The following is a 23,624-nucleotide window of genomic DNA, read 5'->3' as shown; positions in this document are numbered from 1 at the left end:
GCAAGATGAGCAAACAGAGGAAGCACAATCAACCCACAGAATCCTTTTTGGGGGACAAAATGGATCAAAACATGGAACAAAGACAACAAAGTCAAAATTCCTGCATCAAAAGCCTCTAAGAAAACTATGAACTGGTTGCAGGCCATAGAGGAGTTCAAGAAGGACTTTGAAAATCAAATAAAAGAAGTAGAGGAAAAATTGGGAAGAGAAATGAGAATGATGCAAGAAAATCATGAAAAGCTAGTCAACAGACTGCTAAAGGAGACCCAAAAAAACACTGATGAAAATAACACCGTAAAAAAAAGACTAATTCAAATGGCAAAAGAGGCCCCAAAAGCCAATGAGGAGAAGAATGTCTTAAAAATCAAAATTTGCCAGACAGAAAAGGAATTTCCAAAACTCACTGAAGAAAATAATTCCTTCAAAATTAGATTAGAACAAATGAAAGCTCATGACTTTATGAGAAATCAAAATACTACAAAATAGATCCAAACAAATGAAAAATTAGAAGGCAATGTGAAATATCTCAGTGGAAAAACCACTGACCTGGAAAATAGATCCACGAGAGATAATTTCAAAATTACTGGACTACCTGAAAGCCATAATCAAAAAAAGAACCTAGATATCATCTTTCAAGAAATTATCAAGAAAAATTGCCCTGATATTCTAGAACCAGAGGGCAAAACAGAAATTGAAAGAATTCACCAATTGCCTCTTGAAAAAATCTCAAGAAGAAAACTCCTAGGAATATTATAGCCAGATTCCAGAGTTCCCAAGTCAAGAAGAAAATATTACAAGCAGCCAGGAAGAAACAATTTGACATTTTGGATACACAATCAGGATAACACAAGATCTAGCAGCTTCTACATTAAGAGATAGAAGGGCTTGGAAAATGATATTTCAGAGGTCAAAGGAGCTAGAAATCACCTATCCAGAAAAACTGAGTATAATACTTCAGGGGAAAACACAGACATTCCATGAAATAGAGGACGAGCATTGTTGATGAAAAGAGCAGAGCTGAAAAGAAAATCTGACTTTCAAATACAAGACACAAGAGAAGCATGAGAAGGGAAACAGAGAAAAGAAATCGTCAGCCACTTATCCAAGTTGAACTATTTATATTCCTACATGTAAAGATGATTTGTAACTCATGAGACTTTTCTCAGTATGAGGATAGTTGAAGGGAATATATATATGTATGTATGTATAGGAGGGTGTATGTGTATATGTGTATACGTGTGTACATGTATACATAGACGGCACAGGGTGAGTTGAATATGAAGGCATGGTACCTAAAAAAATAAAATTAAGAGTTAAGAGGAACATACTGGAAGGAAAAAGGGAGAGATAAAATAGGGTAAATTATCTCACATAAAAGAGGCAAGAGAAAACTGTTACAATGGAGGGGAAGAGCAGGAAGGTGACAGGGAATGAGTCAACTATACTGACATTGGTTTTGGCTTAAGGAGGGAATCACATACACACTCAGCTGGGTATCTTATCCTACAAGAAAGTAGGGTGGAAGTGGATAAGAAGGGGGATGACAGAAGGGAGGGCAGACTGGGGGAGAAGGTAGTTAGAAGCAAACACTTCTGAAAAGGGGCAGGGAGGGTCAAAGGAGAAAATAGCACAAATGGGGGTGGGACAGGCTGCAGGGAAATATTGTCAGTCTTTCACAATATAACTACTATGGAAATGTTTTGCGTAACCACACATGTACACCCTATATTGAATTGCTTGTCTCTCCATTAGGGGTGGGTGAGGAGGGAAGAAGAGAGAGAATCTAGAACTCAAAGTTTTAAAAAACAAATGTTAAAATTTGATTTTTATATGCAACTGGAAAATAAGATATATATATAGGCAATGGGGTACAGCAATTCATCTTGCCCTACAAGAAAGTAAGGGGTATATGGGGGCGAATATAAGAGGGAACAGATTGGGGAAAGGGGTATTCAGTATACTTGCTATCTTGGGGTGGGGTGGGGAGAGGTGGGGATATGAGGAGAAAAATTTGTAACTCAAAATCTTGTGAAAATTAATGTGAAAACTAAAAAAATAAATAAATGAATGAAAGTTAAAAAAAAAAAAAAAGAATCTATGAAACAAAGAAAAACTTAAAATTGACTTCAGTCTTGCATAGCTCTTTTCCACTTCTGCAGTGATGGTGCCAGAGTGGCAGGAAAAGCAGCAGAGGGTGCTAAGAATCAGACACCATGGATAACAGTCACACAGGGTATACAAACATGGATGGATTTCAAACTGCTTCATTGGAGAGAAAATTGCAAATAAGATGTAATCACAGACCCATATGAGTATTGTACAGAATCCTAAATTTGAGGCAATATGGAACCACAGGGGTCATTTAGTATAACCACATTTTGCAGATGAAGAAAGTGAGACTTGGAGAGATTAAGTGATTTGTAACCAAGTCAGAGCAGCTAATCATGAAATGCATCATCAGCCTTACCATTATGATTATCATTTATTATACTGACACAGTATCCCTCAAAAAGTACAAATAGAAAATTTAAATTATGTTAGATATCACTACTAACAACACTTTAAAGTTCACAAAGCACTTTATATACATTGTCTCACACATACCTCATTTCATCTTCACGATACTACAGGTATTTCAATCTTTGTTTTACAGATGTGTAAAATGGGGCCCAGAGAAGCTCAGTGATGTGCTCATGATCATATAAGGGTAAAAGTCGAATTTTAGTCTCTCCTGATTTTCCACACATTCCCTTTTGCTTGCTCTGATATGCAATCTTTCCTAAGGCCTACAAACACATCCCACTTCCCTCAGCCTTAACAAACTCCTGAGGAGGGGCAGCCAGGTAGCACAGCGAGTAAAAGCACCGGCTCCAGTGTTGGGATGACCTGGGGATCGAATCCGGGCTCAGACACTTAGCATCCACCCAGAAACACCTGGCCGTGTAACCTTGAGCAAGTTACTTAACCCCAATTGCTTAGGGGAAGCCAGGTAGCACAGCGAGTAAAAGCACCGGCTCCAGTGTCGGGATGACCTGGGGATCGAATCCGGTTTCAGATACTCAGCACCACACCCAGAAATAATAACTGGCCGTGTAACCTTGAGCAAGTTACTTAACCCCAATTGCTTAGGAAAAAAAAAAAAGAAACTCCTGAGGAGCTGCTAGACTATCAAACTATTATCTTCTTTCCTCTGCATCTGTCTGCCACACTCCTAAAAAAAGTTGCCTTTTTACTCACTCCTCCATCTTTTGTAAATTGACTTCCAATCTGAGTAATACTCAGTTGAAACTTCTCTCCTAAGTCACCAATGATCTCTTAATTATCAAATCTAACAGCCTTTCCTCGGTTCTCATCCTTCCTAACGTCTCTGCAGTATCCTTAACAACCACTGTTCCCCCTCTCGTCTATCTCCCCTGATGCTGCCCTCTCTCGGTTCTCCTGCTTCTAGGTCTCCTTTGCTGACTCATCAGGCAGATCCCATCCTTTAACTGTATACCCCAAGGCTTTGTCTTTGGCCCCACTTTCTCTCTCGACACTCTTTCTGGGTGACCTCATCATCTAATATGAATTTAAATATCACTAAGAGGCAGATGACTCCAATATATTCGGCCCTGGTCTCTCTAGTAAACTCCAGTCCCACATGAGCAACTACTTGGTTGTGTATTTCCAAAAAGATGTTCTTCAGGCAAATCAAATTTAATGGAACTTATGTCCAAAATAAAACTTATAATCTTTTCCAAAGACCCATTCCTCTTCTCAACTTTTCTACTTTAACCAAAGGGTTCCAGTAATCCAGGTTTACAATCTTGGTGCAATACTTAGTTCCCCACTCCCTTTCATTGCATATATCCAAAGAGATGTAAAATCTTGTTTCTGACTCCACAAAATCTCTCATACCATTCCCCTTCTCTCCAGTCACAAAGTCACTAACCTATTCAAGCCTTCATCATCTCTAAACTGTAGTATTGCAATATCCTCCAAACCATTCTCTTTGTCTCATCTCTCCCTACTCAAATTCATCCTTCCACACAGCTGCCAAGGTAGATTTTCCTTACGTGCAGGTTTGACTATGGCACATCCCTGCTCAAAAATTCCAATGCTCCCCACCACCTCTAAGATCAAATAAAAACTTGTGCACGTTATTTAAAAACTCTTTAAGTTGTATTACACATTGTCAATCCACTTCACATTTTTCCTGAAAGTGGTCTAGTCAAACTAGCCTTCTTATTAACTCTGTGCCTTAAGAGTGGTTGTTCATGACTAAGACAAAATACTTCTCATCTCTTCGTTATGGAATTTCCTATATGGCTCAACTCAAAAGACCACCTTTCTCCAGGAATTCCTTCCGGACTCTACTCTCCGCAGCCACTACTGCCTTCTTCTTCCCAGAGAACCTTATATCTGTTTTGCATATTTATGTACATGTTGTTTTCCATGGCTAAATCATAAGCACTTTGAGGGCAGTGAGTATTCTACTCTTGCCTTTGTATTTCCAGCATATAGCACAACAGTGAATGATTAACTGAAGAGTCTAGCATCTTCCATTCTACTGACCTCTAATAAAATCACAATATAGGATGACTCAATTCTAAACCTAATAATAAAGTACTTGTGCATAAAAACTGCTTGTTTCTAAATATATTTCAATGCAGGCAAGCAGGACAGGGTACTGTTTGAGAGGATATTTACTACTGTTATCAAGTTTCCTGGACAACTAGGCGGCACAATGGATAGAGTCCCAGGCCTGGAGTCAGGAAGGCCTGAGTTCAAATCCAGCCTCAGACATTTAGTAGCTATGTAACCCTGGGAAGTCAGTTTCCTCACCTATAAAATGAGCTGGAAAAGGAAGTGGCAAACCACTCCAATATCTTTAGCCAAGAAAATCCCCCAAATTAGGGTCACAGAGTCAGACGCAATTGAAATGACGGAATGACTAGAGTTTCATAAGCAGGGGCAAGTGGGTTTTTGTACCTGTCTCAGATATGTGCATGCTCTTTTGTTTTTTAATCTGAAAAGTTATTACCTACACTAAGAGGAAAACCTCAATAGGTGGGAAACAAAGAGGGAAGAATAAAAATGTAAAAAAATGTAAAAGAGTTGGGGGGGGAGGTATGCTGAACTTAACAGCTGAGGTCCTAAAAATAAAGAGCTAAGTTCTTTCCTCTAGTTTTTAAGAGTTTGGGTTTTGAAATAAAAACCTGGAAAAACTGTACTCTGACTTATCCTTACTATTTATCCTACTAGTTATTGAGGCTATCCTTACGTTTTTCCCAGTCTTCCGACTGTAAGTACATTAGCTGTCATGTCTACTAAATGATCACTAACCTGCTACAGAAAAACTCAGTGAAGAGGAGGACCCAGATGTAGTATAAAAATATGATATATGCTCGGGGAGGTATAGAGAAAAGGTAATGAGGGAGAGAAAGTAAGCCAAAGTGGGCGGTTAAGAGAAGCAGTCATCACAACTAAAGTGATGTAAGCTTCTAAAATTAGAACCAGGGACCTCCGCTGAGCTCTGGCTTCCACCTTCCCCAATCCATGTTAAATGGGGACTCTAAACAAACTTTGGAGCTGCAGAACCCACAAAATGACACAGAGAAGCTAACTTCCCGCTGAGGACAGCCCAGCAGGCCAGCAGGAATTGGCCAGCACAGCGCTCTGGGAGCCGAGCCCAGCCCCATGCCGAGGCTTTAGCCCCAGGGTGGGCCTGACCAGTCACCGGCCAGAGGGACTCCAGATCAGCAGCAGCCATGGCCATTTCCAGATTAATCAACACATGGATGATAAGGACAAAGTAAGAGGTCAGTGCACTGTGGACTTTGGGACCAGTAGTTGGGAGTGCATCAGCTTTTGCACACAGTGCGAGAAGCCACTGAGAAGCCGTGCCAGGGCCATGTTCCAGCCTCAGCTCCTGGCCTGCAGAGTGTAGGGGGACCAAGCACCAGTCTGAGGGGTAATCGCTCTTGCTTTAACCTGCTTGGATCTGGATTGTGGTCTAGGGTGGAGGTCCTGGGGTGTGTGACCAGCTTGCCAGAGCGTGTGGAGACCTCAGAGAGGGCACCCAACTAATACCTCCGGCAGCTGAGAAAACCCCAGCGTTTGGGATGAAAGCTCCCCTGTCTGGTGGCAGAGTTCTACTGTGGCAAAAAGCCCAGGGGTCAAGTGACTGAGGGGCGACATGACCAGGCAAAGGAAGCAAAACAAACAGAAGACTCCAACATTAGACTCCTATTTTGGGGACAAAAAGGAGCAAAGCATGGAACAGGAGGAAGACAAGTGAAATCACAACTCCTCCACCAAAAGCTTCAAAGGAAAATACAAGCTGGTTACAGGTCATAGAGGACCTTAAGAAGCAGATTAGAGAAGTGGAGGAAAAATTGGGAAGAGAAATGAGAACAATGCAAGAAAATTATGAAATGAGAGTCAACAGCCTGACTGAGGAAAATCACACCTTAAAAAACAGACTGACTTAATCAGCAAAAGAGGCTCAAAAAGGCAATGAGGAGAAGAATGCCTTGAAAAGCCGAATTTGGCAGATGGAAAAAGAATCTCAAAAGCTCAATAAGGACAAGTGTTTCCTCGGATTTAGATTGGTTCAAAGGGAAGCTAGTGACTTTAAGAGAAATCAAGATGATGTTAAACAGATCCAAATAAATGAAAGAATAGAAGGCAATGTGAAATACAGGGTCAGCCTTATTCTCATTGAATTTGGCTTGGGGAGGGAATGAAATACACACTAAATAGGGTATCTCACCCTACAGGAGAGTAGGGGGAAGGGGATGAGAGGGGGGATGATAGAAGGGAGGGCAGGCTGGGGGGGGAGGGAAGTTGGAAGCATCCACCTTTGAAAAGGGATCGGATCAAAGTAGAGAACCGAACAAGTGGGAGGTGGGATGGGAGGGAGGGAAATATAGTCAGTCTTTTACAACATATCTACTATGTTATTGTTTTGCATTAGCTACACATGTACAACCTATACTGAACTGCTTATCTTCCCAGTAAGGGTGGGTGACAAGGCAGGAAGGGAATGAATCTGGAATTCAAAGTTTTAAAATCAAATGTTTAAATATATATATACTATTATTAGTACTACTTTATATGTAATTGGGAAATAAGATACGCAGGCACTGGGGCATAGAGATTCACCATTCCCTACTGGAAAAGTCAAAAGGGGTATGGGAGAAAATATGGGAGAAAGCAGACTGGAGGAGGGAAAATCCTGTGGGACTGCTATTGTGGGGCGGTAGGTAGGGGGAAAACGGGGAGAAAATTTGTAACTCAATCTGGCGGAAATGAATGATGTAAATCAGAAGTTAATAAAGCATTTGAAAAATGAAAAAAAGAAAAAGAAAATTAATGAATTGAACCCTACACTCTCCCTCTATTCTTGAATCCTTACCACTACCACCCCTCCCCCTCAGGTATTTATTAGCAGCTGTGTGACCCTCAGTGAGCCACTTAACCTTGGAATGATGAATATGAAGAATTCAGAGGAATATGATAAAATTAATTTGATATTAGGCAGGGTGAAAAAAAAGTGTATTTAAAAGAATACATGAGGTCAAAGAATGTAAATAAGGACAACCCTAAAAGGCAAGAAAACTTAGGCCAAATAAAATAGGCAATGTTGGTGCTATACTATCTTCATTTCTAGAAAAAGAGCTCAAGGTACCAGACCTCTCATTTTTTTTTTTTTTTAGACCAGAGCCTCTTAACAACTAGCCCTCTTATCAAAAACCCAACCCTAGGGGGGCGGCCAGGTAGCACAGCAAGTAAGAGCACCGGCTCCAGTGTTGAGAAGACCTGGAGATCGAATCCAGGCTCAGACACTTAGCACCCACCCAGAAACACCTGGCCGTGTAACCTTGAGCAAGTTACTTAACCCCAATTGCTTAGGGGCAGCCAGGTGGCTCAGCGAGTAAGAGCACCAGCTCCAGTGTCAGGATGACCTGGATCAAAATCCGGGCTCAGATACTCAGCACCACACCCAGAAATAACTGGCCGTGTAACCTTGAGCAAGTTACTTAACCCCTATTGCTTTAAAAAAAAAAAAAAAACAACTCTAGGAACGAAAAATCCAGATACTAGACTTCTTGATGCCACAACTTTATTTACAGAAAAAGCTATTAATAAGCAGAATCTGATGCATACTATCATTCATAGAATTCTTAAGGGTAAGAAAAGCAATAGCAAACCATCTACTATGGCTAGGAAGCGCTCATTTCATGTTTTTCTGATCCCACTGATGGTGAATAACCAGATTCTTAAGAGAAATCCATTCCCCAGCTCCCCACCCCTGCTACTACAACCCCTTCTCTCATCACCATCCATACCACTGTACTGTTTGGAATCCCATTCTACTGTTTAACAAATTTACATTTATTTAAGACCTCTTCTTTTCAAGTACCCTCTGTTTTGGCATTCATGGAAACATGGTTTTTCAACACTCCCCTAATTCCAACTAAAAGATAGTGAATCCCTAGCAATCCTGACATCATCTTTTCTTCTTTCGGTTGTTATGATACTGCCCCCCTCTTGGTTCTCCTTGGCCAGATCTGTCCCCATTATGCTCATTAACTACAGGTATTGTACATGACTCTGTCCTGTGGCTCCCTTCTCTTGAAGTGACCTAATCAACTTCTAAAGGCTCAATAATTATCTCTATAAAAATGACTCCCAGATCTACATATCCCGACTTAACCTCTCTCTCCTGAGTTCCATTCCTGAATCAACAATTGCCTATGGGATATTTCCAACTGAATGTCCCATAAGAATATCAAATTCAACATTTCCAAAGGACAATTCATTTTCTTTCACCTAAAACTCATGCCTGTTTCCATGTTCCAAATTTCCATCAAAAGAAATACCATTCTTCTGGTTACCTATGACAAAGTCTCAGGATTTGTGGAAAGCCCTAGAAAACTGCTAACAAAGCTTTGTCATCGGTATCTTGGGGCATTCCACAGGCTATAAGAACATCATGACAAGATAACAAGGAAGCTAAGCTGTAGTTTTTCAAACACAGTCCTCCCATGGAACTCATAGGAGATGGGGGTGGTGGGGTGGGGGTGGTACCAATTCAGCAAATTCCTAACACAAGTTAACATGAATCCTTATAGAAGGTCTAATACAGTATAAATCTATCCTATAAATCACTCAAAAGTAATATTATCATTAACACATGGTAGATTCATTATAACCTGTTTAACTCTTATTTTTCCATCATTATATCCCTAAGTCAATCATAGGAGTTTCCCCACTTCAGTAGATTAGTCAATCATAGTTGTTTCCCCACTTCGGAAAACAATCAATCATGCAATCATACTGCCTCATTCTCTTTTTAGGGACCTCCTGAGGTCTATAAAAATCCATGAGCTGAATGGTTCTTGGCTGAGAAGAAGGTCTTAGATCAAAATGCTTAGCGATCACTGGTCTCCCTAATAAACTGATCGTGCTCAGAGTTCTTCCTAAACTGCCTTTTGTTGCAGATTGGATTTTTGTAGCCCACATCTCATAGAGTCATTACCCTAGTATAAGTCCTCATTATCTCTCACCTGAACTATTGTTAACAGACCCCACACTGGTCTCCCTGCCTCAAGTCTCTCTCCTCTCCAATTCATCCTCCATAGAGTGCCAAAGGATTTTTCTTAATGTGCAGGACTGACCATGTCACTATTCTGACTAATAAACTCCAGTGGCTCCCTCTTACCTCAAGGATCAAATACAAACTACTCTAGCATTTAAAGCCTTTCACAATCTGGCCCAACACAGTTTTTTACCTTTGTCACAATCCAGCTGTTCCTCATCCTAACATTCCATATTCCATCTCTGTGCCTTTGAAATGTCTGTCTCTTCATATGCAGAAAGTCTCTTTCATCTTTTTTAGAATCTCCAGTTTCCATTAAATGCTCAAATGATTTTCTCTTACATGATTCTCCTCTCTCCAGCTATTAATGCTTTACTCCTCAATTACCTTCTATTTTCTTTTCTACAAAATTTGTATTTACTCCAAAACAGCTCCATGAAGGAAGAAAATGTTTTTACTTTTTGTCTTAGTGTCCCTGTGATGTATTACAACGCCTGCTGCATAATAGCTGTATAACAAATGTTTGTTGATACACTGGATTCTTTGGAAACATCTGGTAAACAACAAAGTGGTAAGTAATACATACTATCAATCACAGTTATATAAGCATGCAGTTTGACTTCACTCTCTTGAAGAATGTACCTTGTGTATGGGAGCAGGGAATAGCAATATTCGTGTACTTATTGTGCAAAAATAAAACATAGGCCAAAAAAAATTTTTTTAAAGAAATATAAATTATGAATATTGATCTGAAAAACTTTCAAATTTCTAATAATCAGAGAAATGAGAATTAAAGATAAAGATTATGCCCATTAATTTAGCAAAATTAGTTCAACATGATAAAATCCAAAACCGGCCATGTTATGGCAAAAACAGGTATGCCACAAGCAGTTACATTGCTGCTGAAATCATGAACAGACAGGTACTACCTTTTTGGAAAGCAATTTGGAATTACATGAAAGCTACAAGGTTGGTTATACCCTATGACTCAATGAACTTACTATTGGCCCTCTATGTTAACATTACTGATAGGAAAAATTTTTTTTACAGAAGTATTCACAGCAGTATTTTTAATAATAACAAAGAACCTGGAAACCAGAGGGGGCTACCAGCAATTTGAAAATAGTTAAACTGGCACGTGGATATAACGAGGATTCTTGTGCCATAAAAAAGAATAAATATTATATTCCAGAGAGGTAACTTTCATATCATAATAAGGTACTGAGGCAAAACTTTAATGGAAGAGAAACAAATACACTAGCATTAAATACCTCAAATGAGTGTTATCATTGAAATAGGGTTCTTAGAAAGCTACATATTTTAAAGATGCTGCCATTTTACAAAATTACTTTTTTGAAATTTTTCCTCTAAAATAATTTATAAATGATATAAGAGTTCAATTTTTTTTCTAACCACCTCTCCTCCTTTCTGTGTCTCCTTCTAACTAGAAAAATGGCAGTTACTCTGGTTCAAAAAACCATCTTATCTACTGGTATTCACTTTAACTTTTTTAAGTTTCGAAAATTTAAACCCTCCTAAAAGTTTCCACCATGGGGAACGTTCATACCTTTGAAATATTAGAATCCTCATTAAAGGGAATGAATGTATTACTTTACAGAGTTATATCTCTGGTACCTAGGTTCCTTACATATATTAGGCCATCAATTAAAAAAAAATTTAATGATTTTAATGTACTACAGTCAATTCAAAAAAAGCAATTCAGAAAGCTCTGTGCATATACATGTCTCAAGGAGATAATTTCAATCAGTCTATTCTAACGGTGAAGACGGCAACTTAAGCATGTCTACTTATCCCCAGATGGCAGAATCATGAGCAATGAGCAGATATTACAAAGTCAAAGTTTGACAGTAAAGGTCTTCAAATAAAGAGACTGGATAATGTCTTCCCAGGTAACACTGCAGAAGGATTTTCTTTTTCAGGTATTAGATTAGATGGTTGCTGAAGGCTCTTTCGAGTGCTACTCTAGTCCATACCCTCTCATTGTGAAATTACACTTTATATCCTAAGGCTTCCCATGGGATCCTTGACTTTATATGGATACATACCCATGAAATACAAAGATGGTCCATCTTTTTCCTTCACTTTCAAAACACTGCTGGTTCATTTTCTTTCTGATCATATACCTCCTTTTGGGTGAGTCAGAGACAATAAAAATTAATTAAGCACATCCTATGCTGCAGACATAGTGCTAAGTACAGGAATACAAAAGACAACTCCTGCCCTTAAGAAGCTCACAATCTAATGGGGGAGACAACACCTAGAGAGAAGCTAAAAGGGAGTGGGGGAAGGACTGCACATTACATCATAAAATCATGTTGCCAGAGTGGGAAGTGATATGAGGAGGTATGAGTTTCTGACTGTATTTTATGCAAAATGATGAGTTTCTATGGTGGGGTAGGAAATTATTTTAATGAGAATACCTTAAATGGTGGAAGATCAGGGAAGAGCTCCCAGATGTCTGCCCTCCCACCCTCTCCAGCAAGAGGGAAGGAGGGACCCTAAGGGCAGAAGGTCCTAGGAGTTGATTTCATTTTGCAGAATGATAAGATTCTAGAGATGATGAAGTCCAGGAAAGCAGCCATGTGGAAAATGATGAGAAGAGTTTACTGGGAGCCATCCTTAAATAACAGAAGATCTGGGAAAGCCTTACCAATGTCTGTCTTCTACCCTCTCCAATCAGAGGGAGGGAGGGGAATCAGTAGCAGGGGGTGAGGATATCCTTTATGCTGTGTTCTACTTCCTCATTTAGAATATGCTCCACCTTGCTTTAAACCCACCATGCCTATCCACTGCCAGGAAGTCTAAAATTTAGATTGTGCTATTCTATAATTTGCAGTCACACAGCAACAATGAAATAATCAACAAATATTTATTAAGTACCTACTATGTGCCAAGAACTGTGTTAAGGGTACAAGTGTAAAGAATGAAACTATACCTTCTCATATGGATCACCTCTTGCCAAACCTTAGCCCTGAATTATTCACACCATTTCTCTTCTGTTCCTACTTCTACCTAATAGAGAGGGTTTTGAGAGCATAGGATGGTATACAAGTCAAAGTAGGGGCAATGGTCTGAGAAAGTACTAAGCATTAAAGGAACTAAAGGGTTCAATGAAGATGAAAAATAGGTACAGGAGGGTAAGGCAAAGGAGAGATGAAATGATAGAAGGTTATGATCAGACAGAAGAATATCGGAGTTTCTAGTTAAGGAGGAAGAAGTCAGAAAGACTGAAATCAGGATTCATACACTTACTAGCTATGTGACTCTGGGCAAGTCACTTAACCCTGGTTCCCTCAGTTCCTCGTCTATAAAATGAGCTAAAGAAGGAAACAGCAAACCACACCACTATCTTTGCCAAGAAAACCCCAAGAGGGATCACCACGAATTGGGCATAACTGAAATGACTGAAAAAGAACAACAAAAGGGATGGGGAGAAGAGGGGAAGGGTGATCCATGTTGAGATCCTTGAGAAATAAGAGAAAACGATGCGGGGATGGTATATAACAGCTACTGTGATCTGGGTAAATTTTTTTGTCTCACAAACTTCAAAGGAGGAGGCTGATCAGTGACAGAGCTAAAAGGGAGAGTCTGGGACACACAAAGGGAAACAAAGAATATATCCACTTTTCCTCCAGGACCTGGAAAGAAGTAAGATTTCATCACTATACTGCTCTTATTACCCTGGAGAAATATCTAAGACAAGAAGTTAAGTAGTGACTTCCCCAAGGTCACACAGAGTGAGTATGTGTCCAAGGAGGACCTGTCCCCTAGGGAGTATTCAAAGATACCACTCATAACTGGAAAAATACTGATTAAGGCAGGTTTTTGTTTAACAGAGATCAGAGTCAATGAAACTGTTATACAACTGAACCTACTCATTTCCTCCTATTCAATTCTGAGCCTAGGTCAATATATGGTAATGATGGACAAGTTCTGTCAAAACTGTAAAAAAAAAAAACTAGGCATATTAATTCAGTTAGATCTCATCTATCAACCAATAATACCAAAAGTAAAAACCAGTCTGTTCAATGAAATAACACAGATGTTTGTTGAACGAAAATATTCTCTGAAGAATATAAATATACCTCAATCATACTACCCATTGCACTGAAAAATAATAATGGTCTAGGAACGATGATGACAGCACTTTTAGGGATTTAATTTTGATACTTCGATCATACTAAAAATAAATAAGATGATGATATTTCACAAGTCAACTGTCAAACTGGCAGCTTGAATGGATATCAAGTGTTCCAGTGGTAAATAATACTAAGAGTAAACAGTTCCCTCTTCCTCAAAGTTGGTGGCTACTGCCTCTATATCTCTGCACAGCCTGTCCCCCAAGCCCAGAATGCTCCCCCTCTTACCTTCATTTCCCCTGGAACCCCAAGCTTCCTTCAAGGTTCGGATTCAAAAGAATCATTTGATTCTGTATTTTTTAGTGTCCCATTCCCAAAATCATTGTATATTTGTTCTACAAATGTCCTGTATTTTACTAATGATTGGTGAATGTATTATATACTCTAGTAAAATACATATGTTCTTGAGGGCAAGGGCTGTCTCTCTTTTGTACCTGTACCAGAGTTTGAAGCACATAAGAAATGCTTAATAAATGCTTATTGATTATTAAACTGTCTGCCATAGTGTTTGCATATTCCACAAATTATCATTAATGATGATTTAAGTTAATAGCTGAAATTTAAGCTACGACAAGTCAGAAGCAGAGTTTTTTCTAATAGTTGATCCCATCAGTTAAAAAAACAAATATAAATTAGGGGGAGGCTAGGTGGCACAGTGAATAAGAGCACCAGCCCCAGAGTCGGTTCTGGCCTCAGATACTTAACACCCACACAAAATAACTGGCCATGTAACCTTGGGCAAGTTACTTAACTGCAATTGCTGAATGAATGAATGAACGAATGAGTGAATGAATGAACGAATCAACGAATGAATGAATACAAATAAAATAGAATATTTCTCTTTTCTATTCCATACTTAGCAGGAAGCTCAATTTTCTAAAGGCTATCTTCAACAGCCTAGAAACTAGATCAAATGCTTTTCTACAGATGATATTCAGCAAAATAAAGAACTCTACAAATGATATGTAGTTTCCTCCCTTTGAAAAATTGTAATAAATGAAAAAATGTAGATTTAACATAGGTCCTTCAAACAAAAAGGAGTGAAGTCAGCTACTTCAATACTATTTAGAAATCAGAAATACCACAGACATGGCATCTTTTTGCTAGCAGGAATAAAATGGTCAAAGTTCATCCACATATGAACAACAGTACAGAAACTTAACAGATAATCTAGAGTCTCTCTTAGTTTACTTTTGCAACCATCCAGTTTGAGGCATCTGAAAGGAAGCTGGAGATGCAAGACTGGAGGTGAGAAGAGAGATAAAGATGATAATTGAATCCATGAGAGCTGCTAAGGTATAAAGAAAGAAGAGGGCCCAGGACAGAACCCTGAAGGACACTTAAGGATAAAAGTTGTCATCTGGAAGAGGATACAGCAAAAGACAGAAAATTAATGGTTAGAAATGTAGGAAGAGAACCAGGAAAGACAGTATCAACGAAGAAAAAGTCATCACCAATGTCAAAGGATGCAGAGAGGTCAAGGAGAATAAGAACCGAGAAAAGGAATGGCAATTGGGAGACCATTAATCACTTTGGAGAGAGCAGTTTTGGTGTAATGATAAAAGTCAGAAGGCTAGAGTATAAGGGGTTAAGAGAAGAATGAGAGGAGAGAAAATGGAAACACTGAACTACAGATGATAATTTTTTTTTTTTTTGGTTTTTAGAGGGCAATTGGGGTTAAGTGACTTGCCCAAAGTCACACGGCTAGTTTTTGTGTTAAGTGTCTGAGGCCAGATTTGAACTCAGGTCCTCCTGACTCCAGGGCCTGTGCTCTATTCACTGTGGCAGCTAACCCCGCTATAGATGGTATTTTTAAGGAGTTTAGCTACAAGGGCAGAAGAAATACAGGACAATAGTTAGCAGGGATGGAAGAATCAAGTGAGGGTTTCTTGAGAATTGGAAGATATGGGTGACAGGCACTAAGATTTATAACTATATCTTTAAGTCATTCTGACATCAACAAAAAATACTAATATCCTATAAAAATTAAAACTAGAATAATATGATGGTTTTAAGCATACTTACAGTAAGATAACTGTTAGCATCCATATTGTCAGTGATAGTCTGTCGTTCTCCCCTGTGGTTAATTTTCCTAAACCTTCTTCGAGATTGTCTTCCAGCAATTTCTCTTTGGAGGAGATTGTCTTCATTATCTTTGGAATTCTCTACCTGAAATACATGTTTGAACTCCTAATTAAACGTCCAGCTTTTCCATATCATTGAAATTCTATTGTGTTTTATAAAGCTCATAAGGAAGTCACAGCTATAACTTTCTATGACCCAAAAAATGTACCATTTAAGAAAGGAGGTTGTGTAATACACTCACTGGTTCAATAAAATCTGAAGCGACATTATGAAGAGGACCCTATGGTTTCCTTCCAGGAAACTGACTTTCTTGTTCCCTTTTTCTGACTGAATTACACATTCTAAAATTACAATTATTGAATGTAATTATACACAGCTTGATGACATCCATTTTATTTAGCCAACATAATCAAAGTCTTATTTTTAGCAAATCACTAGAATAAAAATAAAATGCTAAAAGTAAAAACACATTCACAATGCCCCCCATCTTTATATAACTACATATTTAACAAAGATTTAGTTAATTTTTATGCTTATTCAAGTCACAATCTACCAATACGTATAAATACAAATTGATTATGTATACATTGGGGAATTCTCAGTAACTCTGCTGCCAAAGGACCTGCTATGTCATTAACGCTAACTATAGCCTACTGAAGGTTAAGCTCAGTAGCAGAGCAAGCAACCTGAGACTCCTATTATAAACTTTTTCTAAGCTCAAGTTCTGTCCCCTGTTCCTGGCACTGCCTTGCCCTTTACTCTTTTGGAATGACCTTCTCTCAAAGTTCCTCTGTATCCTTACTTGGCCTCTACTGTCCTTTCTTTTCAAGGATAACCCTTTCACCCATTTCCTTGATTCCAATCAATTCCCATCCCCTCATGTTTAGTCCAAGACCTTAATGAACCAAGCACCTAGTTCTGATATGGCTTTATTATATTCCTCTCCAACAGATTCTTCTTCTGCTTAGTCCTCAGCAATCCTTCCCACATCCTTATCTCCTCATAATTCCCTCTGACAACATTTAACACAAACTGCCTTAAATGACCTGTGTGCTTTTATCTATTCTATAACTCTTTTAAGTTCTTTGAAGGTACAGTTTATATATCTATGTATGCCCCCACACATTGAATCTAATGCAATGACTTACAGAAAAAGGCACTGAATAAATAAATCATGATTATTTCATTACTGTTTATTTTAGATCATAAGTTTAAATGTCTAAGTAAATAAAAAGACAACTATTTGTGCAACAGATATTGTCCAAACTAAAGAAAATAAACCATATAAATTTTTCATTTAACAATAGCCTGGTTTAAAACTTTTCAGACCCAAGTGCAATAGTAATGTAATTTGATCCCTTTGTATTGGCAAAGCTAACAGGTACTTAGCACCTAGTTTGAAATTAATTAGATCAAGCCTCAGTTAACAAAAGGTATGAAACGCTACTGCTGACATAACAGGAAGTTGCTGATGTAACAGGAAGGGGAAGAACAGGGAGGAGCTAATAGGCATATAAGGAGAAGCCCTAGCTGGAAATTCAGATCTTCTTGGAGCCAGGTTCTGGAGGCTGAGGAAGAGAGGCCCAGGCTGGAGAGAATGATTTTTATTTTGAGAACCTGCATGAAGTGATTTTGATTCTGGGAACCAGCTGAAACTTCTGCTGAAGACTCCCGAGGGCCAGCCGGAGCTACTTAGGAACTGCCAGAGGAAGTATGACTGTGGTGTTGGTACTCTGTCTGTGGCTTTGTTAAGCCTTGACTTCCCAGGAACAGAGACTGGAAAAGATTTAAGGTGGACTGGACACTGTGAGTTTCAGTGTGGAGCAGGAACTGCCCAGAGAGCTGGGCAAGGAACTGGGAGCTGTCTGCCTTTGAACGCAGGTGACAGTCTGGTGAATCCAGGTAGGAGCTGGGACCATGGAAGGAGATCCAGAGAAACTGAAAGCCTGCCTCAAGTGAAGATTAAGACTTCTCCATGAATACCGAGTAATGGCTGATGAAATTGTCTGAGTAGTGACTGACCTTGATGTGAGGTTTTGCTTTGGGACTCACTTGGAGAAGAGTTGTGTGATTTGGCCAGATGAGACTCTGGGCAGCCGTTGAGGGGCTGGACATCCAGGCTGAGATTTCAGAAGGGCAAATGGAAATGAGATTAGACATCACCAGAGGTTAGGACAGGATAGGTAGAATCGATACTCTGCATAGAGATGTTAGTTAAATCCATGGAAACAAAGACGGTTACAAAGTGAAGTAATATAGAGAAAGAAGAGGTCAAAGACAGAACCCTGTGGGACACCTATGGTTAGAGGTCATGGCCTAGATGAGGATTCAGCAAAGACTGAGGAGTGATCATACATGTTGAAAGAGAAGCAGGAGAGAGTACTGTGCCAAAAACTTAGAGAAGAGTTTATTAAAGAGAATCAGGTGATCAAGTGTCAAAGGTTGCAGATCTCAAGAAGAATGAGAATTGAGAAAAGCCCACAGGATCTGTCAATTAAGAAATCATGGGTAACTTTGGAGAATAGTTTTTGGTGGAATGATGAGGCCAAAAGGCAGGTTGTGAGGGAAAGTGAGAGGAGACAAAGTTAAGGCACCTATTTTAGGTGGCCTTTGCAAGAAGTTTAACTACAAAGTGTAGAAGATATATGGAAAAATAGTAGATACGGAAGGAGCAAGTGAGAGTTTTTTAAAAATGGGAGAGACATGGTCATGTTTGTGGGGGGTAGGGAAGGGACCAGTAGAGAGAGGGTGGTTGAAGTTAATGAGAAAGTAGGGATGACAGAGGAGAGTAATCTGTTGAAGGAGATGGATAAAATGGAATTGGCTTGTGTATGTAGAAGGTCGGGCCTTGCTAAGGAGTCAGGCCACTTCTTTGTATGAGATGGGGGTGAAAGACATAATAGCTGCAGAAGGCATATGAGTGATATGAGATGAGGAAGAGAAGAAAAGAGGGAGGAGTTGAAGGCAAATGGCCTCAATTTTTTTCTATCAATTATGAGGCCATGTTCTGAAGGGGTTGGGAGGCATGAGAGGCAGAGTTTGAGGAGCTGCTACAGAATGGGATAGTGAGTTGATAATAGAAATATTTAGGGCTTAGCAGGGAGGGCCTAGTTGAGGTTGCGTAACACATGTGCTGCGGCTTTTGTTCAGAATAGTTACATGATTTTCTCCATCTCTGTTCAGCAGTACAAGTGTAGGAACAAAGGCACCAGAAAGTGGGAATGATTCAAAGCTAAAGTCTGGTAGGGTATAAGAGGTGATACAAGAGATCTAGGGACTAAAAAGAAATGGGCAGTGTACAGCCAAACACGTTCACCAAGTGTAAAGTTGAACTAAATTACCAAGGTGTTGAAACTGAGGAAAGAGGAAGGAATGTGGCTAGTTGAGGAGAGATGACCTGGGAGAGAACTGAATGGTCAAGGTAATAGAAGCCACAGAGTGGACAAAGAATAAGGATTGGTAAGTGAAGGCAGAAGACATTGAAAACCAATAGATTATGGTCAGATAAGGGGATTTCAGAATTCTTGATCATGGAGGTTGTAAGATTATGGATGATGTCGAGATCAAGGGTATGACCTTATTTGTGTGTGCCTGAGGTTGGGTGGAAGAACAGCTCATGGAAAGTAAGTAATTAGAGGAACTAAGTGGCTAATCTGTTTGATGGAGAATCAATATGCATGCTGAAAGCAGAAGCTGGAGAGGAGAAAAATGGTAAGCCAGGCACCAAATTCATTGAGGAAGGATGGCATTAACCTAGGGATCTGTAGACAACATTGACCAGGATTATGAGTATGCTTGACAGATGAGTAGCATGGACTTCAAAGAAGGACACGTTACTAAGCAGGGAAAGAATTTAGAAATGGCAGTGGAGGCAAGGACGATTCTAACTTGCCTGCTTTGACCTGTGAGTGAAGTAAGTACAGCCAGTACTGCAAATGGTGGTCAGAGATATTTTATCACTGCAGGGAGCCAGGTTTAAGTGACTGATATAAGATGTAAGGAGTAGAAGGAGGAAAGATTTAGGATGAAGGGAAACCTGTTGACCACAATACATGGATTTCAGAAAGCAAAGTGGAAGGGGTGAGAGGCATCTGGTTGGGACTTGGGGGTAAGATGGCTGAAATGGGATGGGAATAAAGAATCTAGAAGTGGGGGACAAGGAAGGGGATTTGGATAAAGGGAAGCTGGAAAGGAAAAAGGGAGAACATATGGATGAAGTACTACACATTGAGTATGGCAAGGAGTGAGCTAGAAGAGCCGCAGAGACCAGGAGGGTAAGGGAAAAGCTGACCTATCAGAGCCAAGGGAACCTAGGTGGAAACAAAGTGGAGTGATGGTTTGAGTAGAAGCAGTATGGCATGGAATGGGCAGAAAGTTTTTAAAATGTCATAGAGGTCAGAGAGTAACTTTTGTTCTATCTGTATATCCCATGTGCTTAGCACAACTATTTTTAAACAGCATAAGTTTTAAGTACTGTATACCTACTGTATGCCAGGTACTGGATAATAGAAATGCAATAAAAGAAACAGGACTGATTTCAAGGAGCTTACATTCTACAAGAGAAACAACATGTACAAAACTAAGTATACATCAAATTCAAAGTAATTTCAGGGAATAGAGGATCTGGGCCTAGCAAGTCATCAAGAAAGGATTCATGTGTGAGTTTGCCCTCTGAGCTTTGAGAAGGAAGCTGAGGATGAGGCAGAAGTAAGTAGGGAGCACATTCTAGGTATGAAAAAGGGAAGGAGAGGAACAGCGAGCGTTCAGTTTGACTGGCTGGTAGAGTGCATCAAGTGGAATAATGTATAGTAAGCAATACTGGCCTCTGGGCTGTTGTTCTCTTGGCTCTGGCTATTTTCTCTGGTTGACCTCATGCCTGCAAAGCTCCCCCTCTTCTGCTCCAACTAGCCAACTAAAATCCCACCTTCTACAAGAAGCTTTTCCACAAAGCCCTTTTAATTCCAGTGGTGGCTTCCCTCTTTTAATTATTTCCTGTTTATCCTATAAATAACTTACTTTGTAAATTTTTGTTTGCATATTGTCTCTCCCATTAGACCACGAGCTCCCTCTCCCCAAGGCTTTATTATTAGCACAGTGCCTGACATAAAGTAGGTTCTTAATAAATGCTGACTGATTTGACTGAAAGGTAGGCTTAGGTCAGTGGAGCCAAGATGAAGCAGAATGAGTATTCCAGTAAAACTCCCCCATCAGTCCTTTCCAAACAACTTTAAAATGCACATAAAATTGAACTCTGGAGCAGCACAGACAACAAAAGTTCAGAGGGAGATACTTTAGGACTGGCCTAGAGCACACACAGCAGCAACACCAGGGGTGGGCCCTAGAGGTAGCAACAGTGGCAGCAACTTCCTCGGGAGCTCTGAGCCCAGAGGCAGTAAGAGGACTAGACATTAAATCAGAAAGAGATCACAAGAAAACCTCAGCTGACACTGGGTACCGGGCCAGGCTCTATTTGGCCACTCCATTGCCCACATGCAGTTCTCAGCTATAGTTTTTTTCAGGGCAGAAAGGAGAGCTTGTGGCTGGTCACAAGGGAACAGGGGACCTGGTCAGAGTTCCATGGCTGAGAGATTAACTAGCACTTGTGACTGTAGGGTAAACAGGGGCCCTTTCTAGATAAAGAACAGAGCACAGACCAGGAAAACAGTGACCATACCCATACCTTAGAAGCACCGAAAACCTTACAGATCTCCCCGCCCCCCAAAATTATGACTGAAAACAGTAATGACGCTTGGGAGAGTACCTCCCCACCCCTACGTGAGCAAAGCAAACTTTAACATAAAGTTCAAAGTCAAGAAATAGGCTGGAAAAACGAGCAAACAAAAAAGAACCCAACCATAAAAAGATACTAATGGTGGCAGGCAAAACCAGTACACAAACGCAGAAGACAATAAAATGAAAACAGCTATAAGAGAAAATAACGCATATTGGACATAAGTCTAACAAGAACTCCTGGAGGAGTTTAAGAGATAAAAGTGGTAGAGGAAAAGCTGGGGAAAGAAATGAGAGTGTTACAAGAAAATTATGAAAAGAAAACTAACAGCTTGGTAAAAGAGGCATGAAAAGAAGAAAATGACACTCAAAAAGAATTAACCAAATGGTAAAAGAGACATAAACACTCATTGAAGAAGCTCTTAAAAAGCAAAACTGACCAAATGGAAAAAGAAGTACAAATGCTAAATGAAGAAAATAATACCTTAAAAATCAGAATTAGTCAAGCAGAAGCCTACGGCTCCATGGGACATCAAGAAACAATTAAAAACAGGTCAAAAGAATAAATAGAAGAAAATATGAAATATCTCATTGGAAAAACAAATGATCTGAAAAAAATGGATCAAGGAGAGTCAACTTAAGAATTATTGGACTACCTGAAAGCCATGATAAAAAAAAAGAGCCAAGACATCATATTTCAAGAATTATGAAGGAGAACTGTCCAGGTTTAGAGAATAAAATAGAAATCAAAAAGTATCCACCAATCAGCTCAAGGAGATCCCCAAAATGAAAACTCCCGGAAATATTATAATTAAATTCCAGAGCTCCCAGGTCAAGGAGAAAATGTTGCAAGCAGCCACAAAGAAACCATTCAAATCTCATGAAGCCAGTCAGGATCATATGCAATTTAGCAGCTTCCACATTAAAGGAGCAGAGGCCTTGGAATATGATATTCTGGAAAGCAAAGGAGCTAGCTATCTAGCAAAACTGAGTATAATACATCAAGTGCTAAAGTGGACATTTAATGAAAGAGGACTTTCAAGCACTCCTGATGAAAAGCCCAGAGTCAAGTAGAAAATCTGACATTCAAACATAAGACGAGAAGCATAGAAAGGTAAATATAAAAAAGAAATCACAAGCAATTCAATAAAGTTAAACTATACATTTCTACATGGGAAGATAATATGTATAACTCCTAAAAACTTTATCATTAGTAGAGCAGTTAGAAGTAATCTATGTAAAACAGAGGTCGTGGGTGTGAATTGATTATGTTGAGATAATTCTCCCCCCCCCCAAAAAAAATTTAAGAACTGAGAAAGAGGGATGCACTGGGAGAAGGGGCAAGGGAGGAAAAGAATGGGGAAAGTTATGTCACATAAAAGAGGTATGCAAGAAAAAGGTTTTACAGTGGAGAAATGGGGGATGGGGTTGGCAGGCAACATCTGGCCTCTTATGTAATTCTCTTTCTGGAAATAAAGCTCCTAATAATAGAGAATTTTCATAGAAAAAGCATTGGGTTATCAAATCATTATAATGTCTTAGATTTATATATATAGCTATAATCATCAAAACATGAGTTATCCTTACATGCTAGAGAGTTATTGAGTTCGTAGAATCATTATTGCTGCCTCTAGAATAAAACAGAATCCTTTGTTTGACATTTAAGGCCCTTTACATTCTGGTTTCAGTCTACCTTATTAAAAAACTTTTTTAAGGGTTTCAAATGTTTTTTAACCATTAAAAATTTTTGATCATCATTCATATTGCTTTTGCTGTGTACAGTGATCTCCTGGTTCTGCTCATTTCACTCTGCAGCAATTTGTAGAGGTCTTCCCATGTTTTCTTGGAACCATCCCCCCTGTCATTTTGCACATTAGTATTGCATCACAATCATATTTCACAACTTGATCAACCTTTTTCTGGTTGGTGGACATCTCCCGAATTTTCCAGTTCTTTTCACAAAAAGAAATGAGTAAGAGCACCGGCCCCAAAGTCAGGAGGACCCGGGATCGGTTCCGGCCTCAGATACTTACACCCATACACACACACAAAAAAAAAAAAAA

The 23,624-nt window shown here is 39.4% G+C and overlaps 1 protein-coding gene across 7 annotated transcripts in view; it reads right to left on the bottom strand.

Annotated features, from left to right (window-relative positions):
* The window catches only part of RAPGEF6 (Rap guanine nucleotide exchange factor 6), a 188,539-nt gene that overhangs the window by 138,431 nt on the left and 26,484 nt on the right, over positions 1–23,624 (bottom strand). For all 7 annotated transcript variants that reach the window (XM_069091817.1, XM_069091821.1, XM_069091820.1 and 4 more), the window contains one exon: positions 15,772–15,915. In XM_069091817.1, the coding sequence (XP_068947918.1) occupies positions 15,772–15,915 (144 nt within the window). The remainder of the gene's footprint in view (positions 1–15,771; positions 15,916–23,624) is intronic.

Source organism: Petaurus breviceps, unplaced genomic scaffold (genome assembly GCF_028583685.1).
Source record: "Petaurus breviceps papuanus isolate PSGF00001 unplaced genomic scaffold, PetGlider_PUasm1.0 189, whole genome shotgun sequence".
Classification (NCBI taxonomy): domain Eukaryota; kingdom Metazoa; phylum Chordata; class Mammalia; order Diprotodontia; family Petauridae; genus Petaurus; species Petaurus breviceps.
The sequence above is the reverse complement of the archived record's forward strand: the minus strand, read 5'-3'. Positions and strand labels throughout refer to the sequence as shown.